The 21736-nt window shown below is 36.4% G+C and overlaps 1 protein-coding gene across 4 annotated transcripts; it reads right to left on the bottom strand.

Moving 5' to 3' along the window:
* Nucleotides 1-651: 651 nt before the first annotated feature.
* Nucleotides 652-21495, bottom strand: LOC126967977 (triokinase/FMN cyclase-like). 4 transcript variants are annotated; one of them, XM_050812713.1, is made up of 16 exons: nucleotides 21332-21495; nucleotides 20161-20276; nucleotides 17183-17327; nucleotides 16204-16267; nucleotides 15232-15342; nucleotides 14515-14603; nucleotides 13075-13164; nucleotides 12607-12724; nucleotides 11144-11271; nucleotides 8346-8463; nucleotides 6772-7016; nucleotides 5956-6118; nucleotides 4023-4170; nucleotides 3107-3206; nucleotides 1998-2125; nucleotides 652-801 (listed from the first exon to the last, which is right to left on the bottom strand). In XM_050812713.1, exons 3-16 carry the CDS (start codon nucleotides 17318-17320, stop codon nucleotides 687-689), a joined length of 1755 nt encoding a protein of 584 aa, XP_050668670.1. In that variant the 5' UTR covers nucleotides 17321-17327; nucleotides 20161-20276; nucleotides 21332-21495; the 3' UTR covers nucleotides 652-686. The 4 variants fall into 4 exon arrangements, with proteins under 4 accessions (XP_050668670.1, XP_050668669.1, XP_050668671.1 ...); XM_050812712.1 differs by lacking the exon at nucleotides 20161-20276; XM_050812714.1 differs by lacking the exons at nucleotides 20161-20276; nucleotides 21332-21495 and adding an exon at nucleotides 18586-18660.
* Nucleotides 21496-21736: the final 241 nt, after the last annotated feature.

Here is a 21736-nt window from a genome sequence, read left to right on the forward strand (position 1 = left end):
CCTTATTGAATAAAGTCTATTTGACTGCGTCGGAGTGCATCACAACAGACCTAAAATAAAATGAAACTATATGAGCGTGGCTTTATCTCAATATCAATACCAGATTCAATAACATTGGTAATGGTGCCATTAGAGTAGATACTGCTACTTCCATAGACGAATACTGCACATGGCCATCTACTGTTAAACAACCGATATACAGTTTGATAAACAACAGTTTATCCCATTAATGCCTATTTTTAATTTACAATATCAAATTTTAAAAAAATGGTTACTAAAAATTATATGTAAGTCTATATTGTATTATACTTAATATAAGCTATGTGTGCGGATGAAAACAAATACGGCGTTCAGAATAAACCAAGAATATGCAAAATGTTGACATGTTTGTTATATCGTTGACAACACTGTCAATACAATGATAATTCTGAAGTTTTGCGAATGACAAGCAGCCTTGTAAATAAACGCGGGAAAAGTTATACGTCCGAATAAACCAATCGTAAGCAAAATGTTATATTTGTAATTATTTTTGCATATTCTTGATTTATTCTCAGGTATAACTTTATACCAAATTTATTTGTAAGGCCGCAAATGATTTACTTCGCTAGATTGGAAAAAGGAGTTAATTTGAATGAATTTATAAAGAAATAATGAACAGAAAAATATTTTAATAACGTTAATACACTTTAATAAGTTTGAGCGATATGTTGAACAATAGCAGAGATCCACAGGGCTGCTGCGCGCGCCCCGGCATCTTCTTCCTGAATGTACTCGCTAGCCACGTACGAGGCACGGCCAGCTCTGTAAAAGGCATTTACTTACTCAAAATTGATTCCTTTAGAATTATTTTTAATGCTAGTTCAAATACTACTTACTACCACTATGGAAACATATGGCGCTCTGAGAGAAAATAAACGGCGCAAGAAACTCTCTCAGCATTCTTTTTGCGCTGTTTTAAATAAAATACACAATATTTTATTGCTATTAAATGGTCGTTGTCTAGTTCTAGGGTGTCCGATCACTTAGATATTCAGCTGTGGATAGATAATGTCTGAACAGTGACTGGGAATTCAATATAACAGTGTATACATTTTCCCCATAAAGCTATTATGTATCTTATTAAGCCTACTAGAATCACTAACAAGCAATCCTTTATTTCTTGTGTATATTTAATATTTACAGCTTGTTATAAATTATCTTTAAATTATTCGAGTGACTGTCTGCAAGTAAGCTGATAGCACGAAGAGTTCTCTTTTGCAGTGCAAACAGTATATCAATGTCAGCAGCATGACCCCACAGTAAACTACCGTACATCATGATGCTGTGAAAATAACTGAAATTCACCAATCTAGCGGTCGCAACATTCGTGTACCTCTAATCTTGCTAACGGCATATGCCGCAGAGCTGAGTCTATCTGCTATTTGGATAATATGTGGATCCCTGTGGGGCTTATTTTTTATCTACCGATGTCCGACATAAACAATTGACATCAGGTTGTCAATGTCATTCATAGGTTCCATTTTAGAAACATTACCTACTCTACTCTGCACGTTTAAAATATATTGCCAGTATAAAACATTAAATCTCTGCTCACTAATTTTAAATAGAATAATAATATTTAATTAATTTTAATATTATAGTCTTTATACGTCAGAGGCGTGGCACATTAGATTGAACCTTTGACTCTCACTCGCCAGAGTCAAATCAATGTGTTCGACTCTCAGTTGTGGCTCCATCTACAGGATCTACTTTACATTTGTTAATCTGCTTTGGTGTTGAACAGGATTTACTATCCACCAAACCATCCATGCGTCACTCGAACGGTTAGCTCAGTTGGTAAGAGCGCTCGGAGAATCAAAATAAAGAGAATCGCGGAGTCCCGCATCGGTCATCAATTTTGATACAAATATCATTTGCACATACCATAAGGTGACCCGCATGCTCGTTTGCCATCCTTCTCCTCCTTCCATAATTAAAACAAGGATATAAAAGATTACCGTGCAATCATGTTGGCGGTGGCTTTGGCACCAATATCGGCCGATTGAGCTGTTTTTGTTAGGGCGCTCTGCAAGTCCTCGGTCAGAGTCTGTTTAAATGTTACACTCGCTGTGTGCAATGTGTCCAGCTGAAAGTAAAGTATAAAATGTTCTTAAGGCGACACTAAATGCCAGCAACCTTGAGCGATATGATTTCACGGCTGCCGGCCCGCCATCTATATAACAAAGCCAATATTTTCAAAATTCTTGGGTGGAAAACAGTTTATATGCTTAAAATCCTCGTTATTCTATAAAAAGTACAAGCTATAAGAATAACTTTGCTGAGGGAAGTACCAAAAAAGTGCGTCACGCCATGCCAAAAAACTTGTTTAACTTTAAAGAAAAGTGGTAGTTCTTAAGGCTCCGCAGTGTTAACTATAACAAACAGCAAGTATTAGCAATCTAGAAATAAGACTTAACTATATGTGTAACAGGATTAAGTAGTGTTCATAGCTCCAAATGCTATACTTTCACCACAAAACTTGTATAAAAACACCATGTTTGCGTGTTTTCTGCTTACTCTTCGCCTTAATTCTTAAAGTGAAACTTTTATTACATCGGCATAATTTTTTTCGCCCATTTATCGCAAGTTGCATTACAATCTGAATATTATATTTTGGATATGAATTTGATAGAAACTGTCATAAGCATAATGTTAACACCAGGAACAGACATAAACTTATTATACCTACTACTTATAGTAAGTCTTTTGTGGGAAGATGTATATGCTTTTACAACAAGATCCCATAAAATGTTCAAAACAAAAGTATTACGTTTGTGTGGTAAGGGTTACTATAACATAAATGACTTTTGGGAATGGAGCGACCGCCCTCAGACTTTTAAATAATAAGTTTAATTGTACGATATTACTTTGTTACTATATTTTTTTATGAAAAAAAAGCCCGCCGAGTTTGTTGCGTACGTTCTTCTCAGGTCTGAGGCATACATTTTGGAATGGGTGGTAGTTTTTGACTTTCAATAAGTGATGTCATATCCTATTTTGAATAAAAATATTTGAATTTGAATAACCGTTACATTTCATTCTACTCTATGGATATACCAATATTCACCATAGTTCTGTCGCCTGGGTCTGCTCCTCCATATTTCGTGATTGCCTGCATTGCACTCTCCCACGCCGATAACCAAGAATTCCTGCTGTTACTTGTGGCACTAAAATCCAGAGAGAAAAACAAATTAACTCAATAGATCTGAAAATATTTTTATAGTTTGGTCTATTTCTTTCTCTTGTCCTTTGGTAAACTTAGAACTTACAGAGTTTTTTTCTTCAGTTACCGCAAAGAATATAATAATAATTATTGGCAACCATTTTGTCTTTGGGTGTAACGATATTTGTTGGTGGTGTAGGAACAAATTAGCCGTCTGGGAGCTTCCAACGAAAACGCTGTAAAAATGTATGGTGGAATTGAGTTTCTTATTGATCTACAGAGAAGTCCGCGAGGGCTTATATCTATTTCAATAATAACAATCTTTATCCATGTTATTTCTTTTAAAAATTGGACAGTTAAAAAGCGGTAATGTAACGCCTGTTTAAACAAATACGACATGAATCCTTTTAATTTTATTACTACTTAATATAAAATAAAAATGGTACGAGACGAGCAGGACGTTCAGCTGATGGTAATTGATACGCCTTGCCCATTACAATGCAGTGCCGCTCAAGATTATTGAAAATCCCAAAAATTCTGAGCGGTACTACAACTGCGCTCGTCATCTTGAGACAAAAGATGTTAAGTCTCATTTGCCCAGTAATTTCAATAGCTACGGCGCCCTTCAGACCGAAACACAGTAATGCTTACACATTACTGCTTCACCGCAGAAAAAGGCGCCGTTGTGGTACCCATAATCTAGCCGGCATCCTGTGCAAAGGAGCCTCCCACTGGTAAAATATAATAAATATTACCTAGCCGGCAATGACGTCATAACAGAGGAGCATATCCATGTCGGATACAAAATCAAAACAATTACTTAGCCAAAGCTTGCGAAGCAGCCGACAGTCCTAGACTGTAAATTCCCCCTGACGTCCCACCCATGTCCGTTTCAGCCATTTCCGACAGCTCCCACATCACGTCCGAAGGATATTCCAACGACGCTGTCTTTAAATACGTCAGTATTGCTGAAAAAATCATAACAGGTTAACTACACCGCATCAAATTTTAGTTGGTGTGTGGCTAAAAAGCGAACAAATGCTTTATTTTATTAAGGAAGCTTACAGCCACAAACACAATACATTTAAAATATGTGAATAAACATAAGGCCAATTAAAAGCTACCAGAATGGAAAAACAAAAATTATTCCTAACAATATATAATTCTATCTAATATTTTTTTTTTGAAAGTTTTACAATTAAGTTTATAAATGAAGTTTAATCTAGCGAATATAGTATTTACTAAGTGCACATCTATTTTTTTTTATGGAATAGGAGGACAAACGAGCGTACGGGTCACCTGGTATTAAGTGATCATGGCCGCCCACATTTTCTTGCAACACCAGAGGCATCACAAGAGCGTTGCCGGCCTTTAAGGAAGGTGTACGCGCTTTTTTTGAAGGCACCCATGTCGTATCATCCCGGAAACACCGCACAATGAAGCTCATTCAACAGCTTTGTAGTACGTGGAGGAAAGCTCCTTGAAAACCGCACTGTGGAAAACCGCCACACATCCAGATGGTGGAGATGATATCCTAACTTGTGGCGTGTCGTGCGAGGGTGATCTAGTACTTTTTATGTTACTAGCAAATAAATTAAATTCAATATTGTCACTATTATAAATCTTGCATAAATTGGAGCTTCTAAATAAGAAGCTATTTGAACGATACTGCGTTTGGTGGGATAATAAGGGATTTGAAGCAGAGATGGTTTCCTAGACGTGCGGAGTGGGACTCTAAGGTGAATTAAATCTAATAATTGAGGGCTGTCAACAAATCCTTGAGCAATTTTATATTATTATTTACGGTTTCCTCTTATTAAGTAAAGAACCCATAAAAGGCATTTATTTTCTCAAAATTGATTCCTTTAGAATTCTTTTTGATGTCATAGCTTCTAACATGTCCTAAAAATATTTAATCCTTAAAATGCTGGCTGAAAAGCAGCAGTAGGAGTGGCAATGGGTCAGCCACTTGGGTCCCCTCATCCGCTGCGTCATTCCCCACCAAACCAATATGTCTCTTGATCCATTGCAGAGTAATCCAGTTGTTAGAGGCAACTCTCTGCAAGGACAGATGATACTCGTATATAAGCGTTGAGTTGTATGTATTAATTTTAGTATGTATGTAAGAGATTAACTTTTAAATTGTACACTGGAATTTTTGCCTATTTGTCAAATAAGCACAGTCAAAAACTAAATAAATTATCTAAGAAGTAGTCTTATTATTTTACACGTCATTTTCGTCGTCATCATTTATTGCAAACTAATCAAGTCACCCGATATTTCGGTATACATAATATGTGTTCATCACACAATTAGTATTAATAGTCCCAGTCGTGTAAACACCCCAATACTACAGGTTAGCAGTCAGGGTACTACCCATAACCACTAAACTAGAAAGCTTGCCAAAAATACCTAACAACCATTATGATAATTTCAAAGTCGTGTCTTAAGTATAAGTATTTCATACTGGTGAGGTATGGTCCCTGTATACTGTTTATCATAGGAAGAAAAAACATATATATATATAAGTTTATATAGTACACGGACGAGTAAAAAAATAAGGACGCCGTGTCACCTACATAACAGTGAAGCATCAAAACAAGCCAGTTAACGTGTAAATACATAGCCTCACACACACACACTAATATAAGCCGGTCAGCCGCCACTATGACATCTGCCATCGTCTGTGACGGACAGTGACATCTGAGGTATAGTTAGGGTACATATGTACGTAATAGGAGTATAATGAATACCTTCTCCAAACTTCTTGAGAGTAATCCCACAGTCACCATCACCGCAACCTGAATCAAGCCTGTTGAGGAGTTCTTCAGACCTGATCACTGCATCCGCCGCGGCCTTTAGACTTCCTCGAGCTATATCTTGCTCTTGTTTCGTCAGCCTGGGTCCTACACCTGCCTGAATTTGTGTTTTCATACATTCTGTTATAGTTAAGGCTTAAGTCAAATTTATCGTTAACAGTAACACTTTAATATAGACTGCGGAATGTGTTGCATCATCATATTTCTTGGCATAGTTAAAGTTAAAATGTCAAAACTTTAGCATTAACAATAGCTTGAACCGGCGAAAATGGACGGTTAAGGCTAACAGTTACTAAAGCTATTATGACGTCATCTAAAAATTGTCAAATGGTGCAACACATTTTTTTCATAACTAACATGTTTGTTATTGCTAAAGTTAGGTGGTGCAACCCAGCTTCAGATAATTTATACATCTATAGGCCGACCATTTATCTGAGTCCTCGCCTGCGGGGTACAGAGGTGCGGGGGTATGACGACAAAGGGGACTGAGACAGGTGCGGGCGGCGGGTGAATTTTTGTAATCGCTCATTTCACTAAGCGCCCCCGCCGCCCGCACCTGTCTCAGCGTTTATTAGTAGTTTTTGCGTTAAAGAACTTCAAACATACATCCGACATACAAACTTTCACATTTATAATATTATATATAATATAATATTAATATTATATATAATATAATATTATAATATTATATATAATATAATATTATAATAATAGGATTTAATTAAAAGACAAGTGGTAAGTGACTGTCACCTTTCTTCCAGTGTTCTGCAATGATAAATCATCAATATCATCGTGTATCTGCTTGGTCGTCTTCTTTGGAACAGACATGCTCCCTCCGGTCCACCCAATGGACTCGGTAGGTGCATCCAACAATTCCAGCCATAAATTTCCGTTAACGTCGTTGAGGTGCAGCAGACATATCTGGAAGCCCTGCATCTCCAGCGAGGTTTTGAGAGCACCAGAGTACATTCGCTCTAATCTGATTTGTTTCGCGTCTGCAAAAAGTTGTTTTTGCCACAAATTAGAATATCATCCCCACCATCTAGATGTGTGGCGTTCCTCCACAGTGCGGTTTTTAAGAAACTTTCTTCTATGTACTACAAAGCTGTGGAATGAGCTTCCTTTTGCGGTGTTTCCAGGACGATACGACATCGGTACCTTCAATAAAATCTCGTATACTTTTCTAAAAGGGCGGCTACGCTTCTGGGATTCCTCTAGTGTTGGAAGAGAATGTGGGCGGCGGTGATCACTAAACATCAAGCGACCCGTCCTTCTATTTTATAAAACAGTTGCTTATACCAGTGGGAGGCTCCTTTGCGCAGGATGCCGGCTAGATTATGGGTACCACAAGGGCGCCTATTTTTGCCGTGAAGCAGTAATGTGTAAACATTACTGTGCTTCGGTCTTAAGGGCGCCGTAGCTAGTGAAATTACTGGGTAAATGAGACTTAACATCTTATAACTCAAGGTGACGAGCGCGATTGTATTGCCGCTCAAAATTTTTGGGTTTTTCAAGAATCCTCAGCGACACTGCATTGTAATGGACAGAGCGTGTCAATTACCACCAACCGAACGTACTGCTCGTCTCATCCCGTATTTTCATTAAAAAAAGATTATTATATTGTTTAAAGTGCCAGGTGGAGAGGGTGAAGATGTCTCCCTGGCATCGACACACGTGGCATAGTCATTACTTTTAAAGTTAGGTTAAGTGATAGCAAATCGCCAGGTTTTCCCAGTTTCCTGGATTTTTCCCCACAAACCATATGTATTAGCTATAAGCAAATCAAAGTTTTATCCCCAACACGTAGAAAGGTATATTAGAAAAGGTTTCTGAGACCTACATATAAGGCTTAATTGTAAATCGCTATAGTAAGTAGATTATAAGTAATTTTGTACATATTTTTAAAATTAATATAGGCATTTGAAATATTATTTTTTGCGTTAGTCTGGCCAATTTCTGTCCGAATATTTGACATTGTAAAACTGAAAACAAAATTTTATGAACGATACGGGACTCGAACGCTCTCGCATTCCGTGCGTGCACTCTTCTCGACTGAGCCAACCGTTAGAGTTGAGTTCGTTCACAAAATTTTGTTTTTAGTTTTACTAGTGTAATTAATTCCAGAAGTGAGCGTTATCACTTTAAAATCGTAACAAATTGCTTAGATTTGACATTGTGTTATTCGTAATTTATTCTTAGAAGCTTAGCAAATTGTTCTATTTATTTTTACAGTAAATAAATAAGGTGTTAGCTTGTTGGTGTATTTTTAGAGGTGGTATTAAAATTTTGATCCCTTTTGATGTTATTTCCTAGAATATATTTACCTAAATAATCCTTAGTCTCAGCGGCAATAATGTTCATTTCCATGCACGATGTCCCGCCCATATTGTTTAGCACGGCTGCCACACGATCGCCGGATTTCAGTTTTAAATGTCCTATGATCTAAAATAACAATGTGCCAATTTAAGATAAGTTATACGTAAGATAGTTTTTGAAGTGAAGACTTCTTTAGCATCGTTGTGATTTGAAAATCGGTGAAACGAACAAGTGAGACACATAAATTTATAAGATTTAACGTGGGAAAAAAGGAGAAAGGAAGCATTATACAGTGTTTTGATACCAAGCGATCATATTTGAAGAAGAGATCGTCTTATGTATGATTCGAGTATACCTTAATACATGATAGATGGTCTAGATAGAGATCCTTGCTTCTAGTCAACCGATGAAATCTGGTCAAGTTTATTAATTTAGTCTGCGTTACAAGCTACGTCTTACACTCGCCATTTGTATGCTACATTGAGTTAGTGTGCGCAGATTGCTCAAGATAGAGGTTAACAGTCAATCTCAATTTTGTTCCACGTTTTCACAGCTGTCACAGTATCTAGACGTATAAATTATCTATGGAGTCAATATTTCTTTAATTACGACCTCACTGAATATTGTTCTTATACCCTGTATGTGTATATCCATAACTTGTCCTCAATTCAAAAGGCAAGGGTTCATCAATAAAATGTACCAAATATATGTAATTAACATAGACTTACAATAAGGGTTGCCAACCGTATCATGTAGGCGTACTCTATTATCTATAACAATAATAGAGTATGCTAAAATACTGTTTTTTATAACCCATTATTATGACCAAAAAAGTCAACTATTTACTGTTAATATGTTGGTATAGTAATACCAACTTATCTGTGAAGTGGCAAAAATAGGAACTACGGACGCCATGTTGAAATGTCATTCGACTGTCACTTGTCAGTGTCTACTAGTTTCGAGTGTTCCGTGTGTTTTATTGCGATACTTCTGAATTTTAAGCATTAAATATGCCCCGACTTTTCTGCACATTGGATTTAATTAGCAACACTGGAATGACGACACCGATCAGTTCACAGATAAGTTTTTTTTAACACTTTATCACTAATTCCCCAAGCCACATTTGGACGTTTCTGAACGCAGCCACTAATGTCATTAAGTCAATGTCATATCACAAATTGTTATGAGAAGTGTGGCATGTTTTTTAAAAATATTCAATAAATGATATTCTTTTTGGAAGACCGTAACTCTTTATTTACCTCGTTTGAAATCATGTATACTCTATTTCTTCTAATAAAAGTTGGCAGCCCTACTTACTTATATACTAGCGTATAGACAAAGTGTGCGAGAGAAATGAACATTTCTAACAGATATACAGCTAGATACAAAGGTAATCGAATCTATCGTTAGTGGAACCGTTTTAGATTGACAAGTCGTAAACAGGTCAGTAAGAGCGCTTTCGTCTAAGTCGAATCCGATCCGTATCCGTGAAAACACGATCAGAAGTAGTCGTAGAACTATTTCTATTGTAGTTTACGCACAAGATCCGGCTTCCGACATCCGATTTATTTCCAGTCAACCGTTAGAAATAGTTCGACGATTACACCGGACCGGATCGGACTTAGTGCGAAAGCGCTCTTACGCTTGGCGCTATTTATTGAATTAGGCGTTACTTTGCGGAAATCCATAATTATGCAAATGATTTAAGTTTTGTTTAGTGTTAATTCCGCCAATATTTGTTTTTATAAAACAATTCGACACGTGTTTCGCCTCTACACGAGGCATCCTCAGGACGTGTTGTCTCGCCAAAATCTGGCACGAGCGTGCGTGTTGAATTGTTTTTTAAAAACAAATATTGGCGGAATTAACACTAAACAAAACTTAGATCATTTGTATAATGAGCTCTTTAGTATAAATCAAAATTGGTCACGCTTTTTGAGGCTGACAGGAAGTCTATACACAAACTAGTACATTCTAAGTCTAAAATAATTAATGTTTAAATAATGAAACTACATTAGTTAATGGTTGAGTGTTGTATTGTTGTCATGTGTTTGATCTTAATGATATAATTTGCAGCTTGGATTGACATGAGGTAGGGTATGTATAATTAAACAAAAAAACTTTGAATACGAAAGTTCTAGTCATTCTCAACTCGACGGCGCGGACGGTGCGCCTATTTTGCGTGTGTGTGAGTATATATTTTATCATTCGAGCCACCAAAACTCCTCCAGAAAACTGAGCAATCTGCCCTCCTTCCTATTGACTTTAGGAAGTGTTTTTATTGTGCCGAGATAGTAAGCTCGGTAAGCTGTTACACCTGGACAATGCAGGAGTACATGCGCAGCTGTTTCTTGTACCACCATGCATGCAGTGCACAGGGGGCTGTCATTTATGCCTATTTTAAATAGATGTTTATTTTATAAAATGTCTGTATGTCCATACATGTTATGGACATACAGACGTGGCCATTTAGGACCGGCGTTATTTGTATAAGATGAATTCTCTTGAACCAATATGGCAAATCGCCTTCAACGATTTGCCATACTGGCATCAATGTTGGGGAGTGTCTCCCGTGCTTGTGCAACTTAGTTATTTACATGCTTACAAAACCTAACAAAGATATGTGAGATATCTTTGTTATGAGATGCTCAAAGAGATTTGGGAGAAATAATTAGGTGTTTGCGCATTAAATACACTGTCTTCAATAAGGATTTTACGTAAATCATTTCGAATCCTAGGCATGAGAAGTTCAGTGCATTGCAATTTGAGAAAACCAACTAGAGATATTATGAACTTGTATATTTACCGGATCTAGAGTTAAGGCTACAATTTGTTTCGCGGTTCCCATTTTCCGTTTCTCAATACCAGCCTCCCCGTGAACTCCTGCGCCAATTTCCATTTCATCTGTTGCTATCTCGAAAAGAGGTGGTTGCCCTGAATCAAAATAAATATTTAAGGTCACAATTTTATACTCTTTGAGGCAACTGTACTACATAACATATTATAATACATATGTATATTATGTACATTTTAAGGTACTTTCATTTTAATTTAAGCTAAATAAGTAAATTTATATGTTAAGGTTCGGCTAGCTCCGTAACATCGTCTCGCTCCAAATCCCACAGTATCTTAAGACGACGATTTTTACCAGTGTGTGCTGCTAGTGACATTTTCATTCGGAAGTTGGGGTCTCCAAAGTGGCCGTTTTATAGGCGTCCACAGCTTCTTCAGGTGACGAAAATCTCTAAAAACTCTTGTTCTGTGCGCGGTGTGAGACCTCGCATTGTCGTGATGGAGGATGATGCGGCGGTTGCATTTCTCTTTACGGAGTTCAGAAACGACCTGTGGCAAACAAATGCTAGCATACCATTCTGCATTTACCGTTATTTGTCCCTCAAGAGGAATAGTCGCAACATGGCCGGTTTTGGAGACAAACGTGGCCACCATTTTTTTTGCAACACTCCGTGAACGAACAATTTTTGTTGGCTTTAACTCATTTTCGAACACCCAAACTCGTGACTGGTTTTTTGTTTCGAGTTCGTACGCGTATATCCAGGATTCGCCACCTGATACGATGTTGTAGACAGCATTTGAGGATCCAGCGTGGAATCTTTCGAGAGGTCTGACGCACCAAGTAACGCGAGCCGCTTATTGCTCTTCACAGAGCAAATGCGGTATCTATCGGGAAAACAACTTTACACCTAATTACACCTAATTGTTCATGCAAGATTATTTGTATTTGACTCATGCCAATGTCTAAAGTTGCCTGAATTTCGCGGTATGTCACATGTCTATCTTCCTCAATCAGTTTACGCACAGCATCAACGTTTTCTTTGGTGACTGCAGTTTTTGGACGACATTGACGGGGATCATCACTTAGCTTGGCACGTCCACGTTGAAATTCAGCAAACCAGCGATAAAATGTGGTTTTGGATGGGGCTTCATCACCAAATGCAGAAATCATCCGGTCAACACACTGTTTTTGTGTTAAACCACTTCGAAAGTCATAATAAATCATAGCTCTAGAATTTTAGATTTCGAGTCAATTCCATTTTCTCAACGACTAAACAAGTTTGACAAGACCTTGTGACAAGACCGAGAATCTTTTTTTAAATAAATAAATGGTATTCGATTTTCAAAACCAAGGAGTTTTCAATTAAAAAGATTTGAATATGACAGGAACAGTGGAACTATTCCATTCCCGATGCTTTTAGTGCAGCCTTTGTATTATAATTGACGTGATAATTTCGTTGAGTCAATACTACAAACCTGGTAAAGAACAAGCTGTTAACGTGATTCCGAGTGTTGCCATATTCCTGTTGATCTCGACCGCCATGTTGCGAATACTTTGTAAATCGTAGCCTTTTGCGGACATCGCGCCACAAAACTGAAAAGAAACATCATTAATTGTATATTTTGTAAATGTATACTTTTGTTTATTATTTACATTTTTCCCAATATAATTATGTTGCCTTTGTAAATCTATAGCCATTATAAATAACTATAAATTTATAATAATAGATAACAGTTAAAAACACTTACAAGGAAAAAATAATTTTCCATAAGTGTAAATTAATAGTAGTTTGATTAACAAAAATTTTATTAATTGTAAAAAACGCTCCATCAATATGTGAACGGTGAATGGTCTTAATTTTCTTATCCTTCTCCATGAGGCATTAAAAGAGAAACATAAATAAATTGATTGTTACTTAGAACGTATTGAAATATAGTATATACCTTGTAAATTAACACTTCACCACACATACTTCTGCCCCCTGTTTTATTCTTGCTCGATGCAACATCCTCGCCGATGATGAGACTTTCCGCCTGATTCAAATAAAACCCAATAAATAAATTAAAGCAATGTCACATATCATCATTGTATCTTAATAGCCTTATTTCTCAAAGTTGTTTTTTATGTAGGCAATGCATAAGTACCTTAATTCTTCATCAAACTTGTGACTCAAACACTTTTTAAAAAATGGTTCCCAAAAAAGATGACAATAATGAGTTTAACAGACGTCCATTAAATAATATATAAATATAAATTTCCATTTAATAAAATGAGAATTAAGTAGATGTAATGACAGCTGAAGCCAAGAGATTACGAGATCTGTCTCCTGATGACGTGTAAGAAGGGAAATCATCTGCGAAACTGGCAATATACGAATGACTTTGAGTATGAATATGATATGGTAGACCAAAAATAAGAGTGGAACTTGGATGAACCCTTGTGGGACACCACTCGAAATAGATCGCTGGCTATCTGCACCTTAAAGTATAATATATGTACATTAAAGCATCTATGTGATAAATACGACTGGATGATACAAACAATTGGACTTGTTGGACGTTATAATCACGAGTCAATAGCTTATGCATGAGCTCAAAATCACCACAAAAAGCCATCCCTGTTCATTTATTTTGATTAACTTAAAGATCAATATGTTCAGTGGATCAAGCAAGCTGCTGGATAGTTGGAAGCGAATTTTTATATTAAATTACTCCTAAATAACAGCTCAACATTCTTCTTGTAACATAATCTATCTACAAGTGAAAGTTTCCACAGAAGTGGTTCAGTTGTTTCGCAGATTAGCTAAAACACATAGGTATAGACAACAGATTTAAAATTGGTATTCTGGTAAAGATACAGTCACATTCAATTAGTAAAAGGCTTTTCTTTTCATTTAACAACAGTCATTTAGTGCGTGCATCTCTTCAGCAGAAGTGACAAGATTTATTTTAATTTACTGCTGGAGATATTTATTGAAGTGATAACTTCTTATGGGAGGATAAATCACTTCATAACGTAACGCGTTACAGCGCGAGTATGTCTGGCTTCCCTTTCTCTCACGCATACGGCAGCGGTAGGTAGGCTGCTCCTCTCTCATTCTAACCAATTGTTACTTTTATAGTATTAAATAATGATACTAATAATGTACATATACACAAACTTCTAATGTTATGCATTCAAGAATTGTAACTAAAGATTTTATTAATAAATAACCTTTCTTTAACTTATTCATATCCATAAAATGTAAGTAACAGCCAAATTTTTTCTCAAGTAAAACAATTTCAATAATAAATAGTTCAACTAAAATTAGTTAAAGTTATCACTTCTATATCAGTTTATTATTTCTCTTAATTAAATCCCTGGGAACTAAGTAATGCACTTGCCTTTATTCCAGCTATTTTCGCTTTCTCTATAGCTTTGCCGAAGTTCAGCCTGTCACCTGTGTAGTTACCCAATAACACTAGTACTCCGCCTGAAATTTGTTGCCAGTATATTTTTTAATATAATCCTAATTTTAATAAGGACATCTCTATACATGTTTGTCTATAGAAGCCTAGTAGGCTTCATGAGATACATAATAGCTTAAAGGGTAATTGTATACACTTTTATAATAAAGTCCCAGTCACTGTTCAGGCATTATCTATAAATAAATTTAAATGTTTTATGTGTAGTAAATCCTACTACTCCACAGTTCAATACCTAAGTGTTCAGACAGCCTGGGACTAGATTAAGATTATTTTATAGCAATAACAATGACAGTACACTATTGTTTATTGTGTTAAAAGATCGCAAAAAAGAATGCTGGGAGAGTTTCTTACGCCGTTTCTTCTCTCTCAGTGGTAGTGTTAGAAATTACATCCAAAAGAATTCTAAAGGAATCAAACACCATTAAAAACCATGACATTACAAACCAAACCAGGACCATCTTCTATATAATACTATAGTAAGCCTTCTTTGTCAAAGAAGCTTTAATATATTTCGTAAATTTATGCTCATTGAGTCCTAGTATACTGATAACTATATTACCTAACTATACTAGTATTCTGTGTAAAAATCTTCGTGTCAGACATTAATGGCGCTAGTTTATAAAACTTGCCTACCTGAATTGTATTTGAACAGTTGTTTGATCGCGTACAGGATATTTCCAGTCGGAGGAGAAGCAAACACACCTCCTGCCACCGCTCCATCCAGCATACCAGCTCCAATAAATCCTGAAACGTCCAATGAACGTATCAATCAAAGTCAAAAAAACATATCAATTACGTATCATCATTTCAGACGGAAGACGTCCACTGCTGGACAAAGACCTCCTCCTACGTATTCCAGCGATCTTGACCAGATCGTCGGTCCATCTTGTGGGGGCCTACCAACACTACGTTTTCCGGTACGGGGTCGCCATTCGAGGACTTTACTGCCCCAACGGCCATCTGTCCGTCTAGCTATGTGCCCTGCACACTGCCACTTCAGTTTCGCATCCATCTGATCTATGTCGATGACTTTGTTCCTCCTGCGGATCCCATCATTTCTGATTCGATCTCGCAGGGAAACTCCGAGCTTAGCCCTCTCTTGCCCTCTGAGCGACCTTGAGCTTCCTCATAAGACCCATATTCAGCGACCACGTCTGCGCTTCGTATGTCATCACTGGCAACACACACCGGTTGAAAACTTTCGCCTTCAGACACTGTGATATTTGGGACGAATAGATTTTACGGAACTTCCCGAACTTACAATGAAATTGAAATTACGTATACTAGCATCTTTGAATGAATAGTATTATGCAGTACAACTTATGTACGTATTAGTACCTATAGGCTAATCAGAATGCTGGCAGGTACACATCGGTGCCATTTTGTACCACCTCGCAAGGTACCTCGTGTGCAAACATAATGCGTGTTTTAGTTTGAGCTGTCCATCAAGACAGGCTATTGTTAATGAAATCTTTGCTGTTGAGACATAAAATATGACACGGTGCTGCTTTGTAGTTGGACAGGGCGTATCGAGAGAGTGAGACGTAGTTTTTGCGCAGACTTGTCTAAACATAACAAAAGAATCAGAGAAAGACACACTAGTACCTGATGCAAATGGCTCGTGCCCCGACCCGCCTCCACCAATAATCGCCACTCTTCCAGAGTCTGTCTAAAACATGAAACGTAACACTAATTATATAACTATGTTCAGCTAAATAATTTAAACACATAACAACGTTAAATAATCAGGCTGATATATGTCTGCATGTCAGGAGCGATATTAATTAATATAATAATAAAAATGATTACGAACTCTGCTATCAGACGATTTATTATATTTTATTCACCCGATAATTACTATTATTAATAATTTATACAAAATATATGTTTAATGAATTAAAACTGTTTTATTGTAGCCATTTGAATAATCATTATTTCATTTCTTAATTCAAAATAATATGATCAATACCTGTCCAGTATGCTTTTCTTAGATTCTCTAATAATTCTTTAAGATTTATTAGAGAAACGGTTATAGTTTTGAACAATCAACAAATGGACCTGATATAGGTACGCTCTTCTGGGTAAAAGTTAGCATAAGAAAGTAGGTATTTCACCTTTGATAATAAAGATAAAATACCTATTTATGACAGACTACCCAGACAAATGAAGCGGTTACTTTTCCTAACATATGGTGAAGGGAGGCGATGACTGGTCCATGCGAAATGCTCTTAAACGGGTGCTACTTGTGGTGATGATGCTGTCAACGGGAACTTGGTATTGTCGAAATATTTTGAACCATTTTTTTTTAATATGTTTGAAATGTCCGAATAATACCTACATTTGATGCATCCACTGTACTCAATAGCTATGATTTGCCAAAATTTTTATTTTTAAAATTAAAAACGTAAGTTGAAACGTATATTGTAAATATTAATTTTAAACCTGCCATTAAATTGCAAGAAACTCATTCTCCATCATTCTTATTAAAGCTTTATTTTTTTATCTACTTGTGTTAACTTATGTATTTTTTTTTTTGAGTAAAGTAGAGGCAAACTGTTAGGTATGTTACATGTTAAGTACTCACGTCCTGTCGTATGGTGACCACTCTGTGCTTAGGGTGTAACTTCAAGTTAGGGTACAAGGCGATAACGCCGCGTAGATTGTCGTCCACACAGGACTCTGGACTGTTGATTATCTTCTTTGTTATTGTTTTGGACGACATTTTTTATCTGTAATAATATAACTATATCTCATACATACAGTTCATTGTGCCGTTTGGTGAGACACTTGGTCTGTGCCCCGTGGGGCCCAGAGGTGCAGAGAATGTAAGTTCTATCTACTGGCCTCAATAGGGCTACTGGAAACCCAAGCGCTGGCAGCTATTTCGACCAACGGATCAATAGCTATCCAACGTGGAAATGTTGCCAGCATTCTTACTACACTTCCCCAGTCCCCTTCATGATAGTTTTAACTTAATATAATCAAAGTATTGTAAGTATAGTTGTAATAGGTATGTTTGTTTTATAATAAAATAAGAATAGCAAGCTATACTTCTGTATAATGAATGTATATCATATAATGAATGTCCTAAACGTAAACCAATCTATTGACCCAACTTTCGCGGTGAATTCAATTAAAATTACAATGGTATTTGACAGGCCGACAATCAAATTTTCGTAATTAGTATCCTCTCGTCTTAGAATATTGACACAGAATGAAAGGAAAAATTATTTACTGGCGATCTGGAGATCGGGCAGTGGAAAAGGGGGGAGGGGGTGTTTTAAGGTAAATAACGGTTTATCTCGATTACCGGCAAAACTGCAAGACCTATGGATAAAAGTTGAATGGCAAAGTTGTAGGTAATAAAATGATCAACATCTTTTGTTTCCACACTTTTTTCATATCACCTCAAAATCTTGAAATTTGGTGAAAAGTTACCTGAATTAAGAGAAATAAACCGTTTTTTACGTTAGAGAAGACATGATATCATTTTTAAAATATTTGTGAACTTGTTGCTATTTTTCAACTATTATTATTACCACTGTTATTCATTTTCGAAATAGAAAATTTATAACTACAATTCTTCTATAATGGGTTTTGTGGAAGAGACATTACACAAAGTAAGTAATTACTAATAAATTAAGTTCAAAAGTAGGTAGTCTTACCAAAACAGTAAACACAAACTTGACAGTGCGAGTCAAAATTGTCAAACTGAATGTGAATTGCACATTTTGAACCAAACATTATAACTTTGAGTTTGATGCCATAGAAATATAGCATAGTATAGTTTCACCTGCTATTTTTTTTTAGAAATATAATAGTCGGGCTTTTAATACAATATTATATAGTAGGGTTGGCAACTCTAGCTAGATAGTAGTACCTACCGTCTCCCATGCCACTAAATAAATAAATAAAAATAAAATAAAAAAGGAGTACCGTCCTACAAAAACATTGAATATCAATTTACATATCAAACATAACACTTACCTCGTGTAAGACACAGCACAATACAAAATAAACTAAAATCAACTCACATTTTGATAATAATTATAATAAACAGTGTTATCATGATAGTAATTTATCGCGAGTTAAAGTTTATGACCCTTGATATTGTGAGATAAAACAAAAAGTATTTGTGACTGTTTCAACAAAACCAAACAGTACTGACTAAATAAATATTAACATAAGTTACTATCTACCCGCTAACAGCTTAGAGAACTCAGCTGATAATTAACTACACAAACTTTTTTGATTCTGTTAAATGGTTCGATTATTAAGTATAGTATTTTTATTATATTTTAATGGCTTGGGCACGGTAAAGGGCGCTGGTGTGGGAAGCGACTTGCGTTGACACTCTGGCTCCTTCTCGTGTCAAAGTTACGTCAGTTGGTGTTGGGGCTGCTGCTTCGACTGCCGAAGACAGCAAGCGTCGCAAATATGTTGGTCTCAGTGAGTCATACATCTTTGTGCCGTTTGGAGTCGAGACACTTGGCCCGTGGGGCCCAGAGGCGCGGAGAACGTACAAAGTACTATCTTCGCGCCTCAATAAGGCTACTGGTAACCCAAGTGCTGGCAGCTATTTCGGTCAACGGATCAGCCTAGCTATCCAACGCGGAAATGCTGCCAGTATTCTTGGTACGCTTCCACGTAATGAAAGTTTTAATTTTATGTTATCATAGTATTGTAAATATAGTTTTAAGATTTGTTTTGCTTATAAAAATTTAATTGGGATTCGATTAAATTTTTTAAAGTTAAAAAGTTAGATTATAAAGTCTGAATTTTTCATTCTGATTAAACAAATTCAATAATAATGTTAAAAGTGAATAGCAGTTTTTTTAGTTTGTGTACAGCATACTAAGTGATTTTAAAATACATATATCTATTAATTGAAAAAAAAAATGTTTGTATAAGATAATAATTAATAGTGAAAAGTTAAACGATATTTTGGTCAGTCGTTCTTTAATTTTGGCTTCTAAATCGTTTTTTTCATCAAGCAGCAATTTTCGGTTTGCAGGGCACCATAGAAATACTACGAAATAAAAGGCAGGAATGCCAAAGTAAAAATTTAAACTTAAATTAGTATGAAACGTGCAGTGATATGACATAAGTTTGAAATAGGAGTAATTACTGTATGGCGATTGGCGACGAAGTATAATCCGGCTAAGTTTGAAAGCGAACAGTTACTTAGCAGCCGTTTTCAAAAACGTATCTCTAGTTACGGATATATTGCTATCTCCGTTTAATGACAAGATCTTATCTATCCATAGTTATATCCAATATAGTTACATTCCAATGCTTTATGTCGATAGGTTATTGAAATGTAAGTAAGCGTAAAAGGATTTATTTACCTCTAGTAAGTTAAATTAATCATAGATAGGTTATTGAAAACGGCTATAAAACGTAGTGGATTTCGCCTATCTCCGTTTTTTACAATCTGTCACTGACTGCACGTTTCATACAATTGCGTAAATCGCTTTTTTCTTAGAAAGTTTGAGAGAGGTTGAAATAGTTAGTGTAATTACTGGGCTAGTGAAGATATAAGGTTGAACCGTTGACTCTTACCACGAAGCCGCCAGTTCGATCCTTGAATGCTTCCCTCAAATATGTGCGAGGGGAACGATGGCTGGTCCATGCGTCAACTCGTGAACTGCTGCTGCTTGTGGTGTCAGGTCGACCTGCTATAGTTAACATATCAGTGTATTTGTTGGACGCTATTACTAATTATGACAGTAATCACGACCATCATGTTCACGAAGCATATTTACACAAACAATGAATTTAATGTATAAAGGTTGATGCATCCAATATACGGTAATTCATATTTATACAGTTAGTATATTTTGTAGTGACGATTCGCTTAGTTTAAGCTAAATTGATTAAAGTTTATTTGACTTTTGACTTTGACTTCGTACCAAATTGTTTTCAGTTTTCGAATTCATATTTACGTTCATATTACGTGTTATAAAGTACCTATAACTAACGCATAAACGCAGTGTCTGAAGACGAAGGTATTCAACCAGTGTGTGTTGCCAGTGATGACTTACGGTACGCAGGTGTGGTCGCTAATTATGGGCCTGATGAGAAAGCTCATGGTCGCTGAGAGGGCAATCGAGAGGGGCTATGCTCGAAGTTTCCCTGCGAGATCGAATCAGAAAGGAGGAGATCCGTAGGAGAACCAAATTCACCAACATAGCACAAATGTTTGCGAAACTGAAGTAGCAGAGGGCAGGGCACATAGTTCGAGGGACAGATGGCCGGCAGGACAGAAAAGTCCTCGAATGGCGACCACGTACCAGAAGACGCAGTGTTGGTAGGCAAGATTGCCGTCGATTTGTTCAAGATTTAGACGTTTTAGATAATAATCTACTGTCCAGGCATAAGTACATATGTTTTTAGAAGACATTTTATCGAATAGGTATTATTTGATGGAAAAAAAATGCAATGTATGCATGTTATTTAAATAAGGGTAAAATATTTTCTAATGTATCTATATTAAGAATCGATATAACGATATGGCGCCAATTATTGTAAATTTCAACCAATCCTCTCTGCTTGATTGTTCGTTGTTATTTATGTTAATGTTATACATTAACGCTCCTGTGATACCTCCTGTGTTACAAGAGAGTGTGGGCTGCGGTGATCACTTACCATCACGCGGACCGAATGCTCGTTTGTCCTCCTCTCCCACAAAACGAAAGAAATAAAAACAAGCGATAATGCGTTAAAGACTTACCAATCGATTAAGTCTCACAACAGAAATATATTGATGAGTTGCGGAAAAATTTTGGTCACCTAAGGAGATATAACAGTCAGTAGAGCATATTATACAATTGTGGTAATATTCCTTTTCACTCCGAACAAGACTTGAACACGTTTTCTTGCACACATTGCGATCGAGTAATGGCGATTTACTAACCATTCATTGATCGATGAACAATTAGATAGAGCATCATTGTTTTTTTAAGCTGACTAAGAAAGTAAATGGGTTCACTTACCGAATCGAGATATTCAATTTGTTTAAGTTCTTTGAATTTAGACAAAGCTTATAGATGGACAGGGTCACCTGGAAAGAGTCATGAGATGCTTGCCTATTCCCTCTTTTCGGAAGTGATAGTAACTTTTACCTTCCACGATCGGC

This window comes from Leptidea sinapis, chromosome 14 (assembly GCF_905404315.1).
Source record: "Leptidea sinapis chromosome 14, ilLepSina1.1, whole genome shotgun sequence".
Classification (NCBI taxonomy): domain Eukaryota; kingdom Metazoa; phylum Arthropoda; class Insecta; order Lepidoptera; family Pieridae; genus Leptidea; species Leptidea sinapis.

What these genes read in the sequence shown, in the direction of transcription:
- LOC126967977 (XM_050812712.1), bottom strand. Translation starts at nt 17,320, where the DNA reads ATGTCGTCCAAAACAATAACAAAGAAGATAATCAACAGTCCAGAGTCC. An exon ending in ACTGTTCAAATACAATTCAG is followed by an intron (nt 14,604 to 15,231) that starts GTAGGCAAGTTT and finishes AACAAATTTCAG; the next exon opens with GCGGAGTACTAGTGTTATTG. An exon ending in TGCAGAACACTGGAAGAAAG is followed by an intron (nt 6,119 to 6,771) that starts GTGACAGTCACT and finishes ACACAAATTCAG; the next exon opens with GCAGGTGTAGGACCCAGGCT.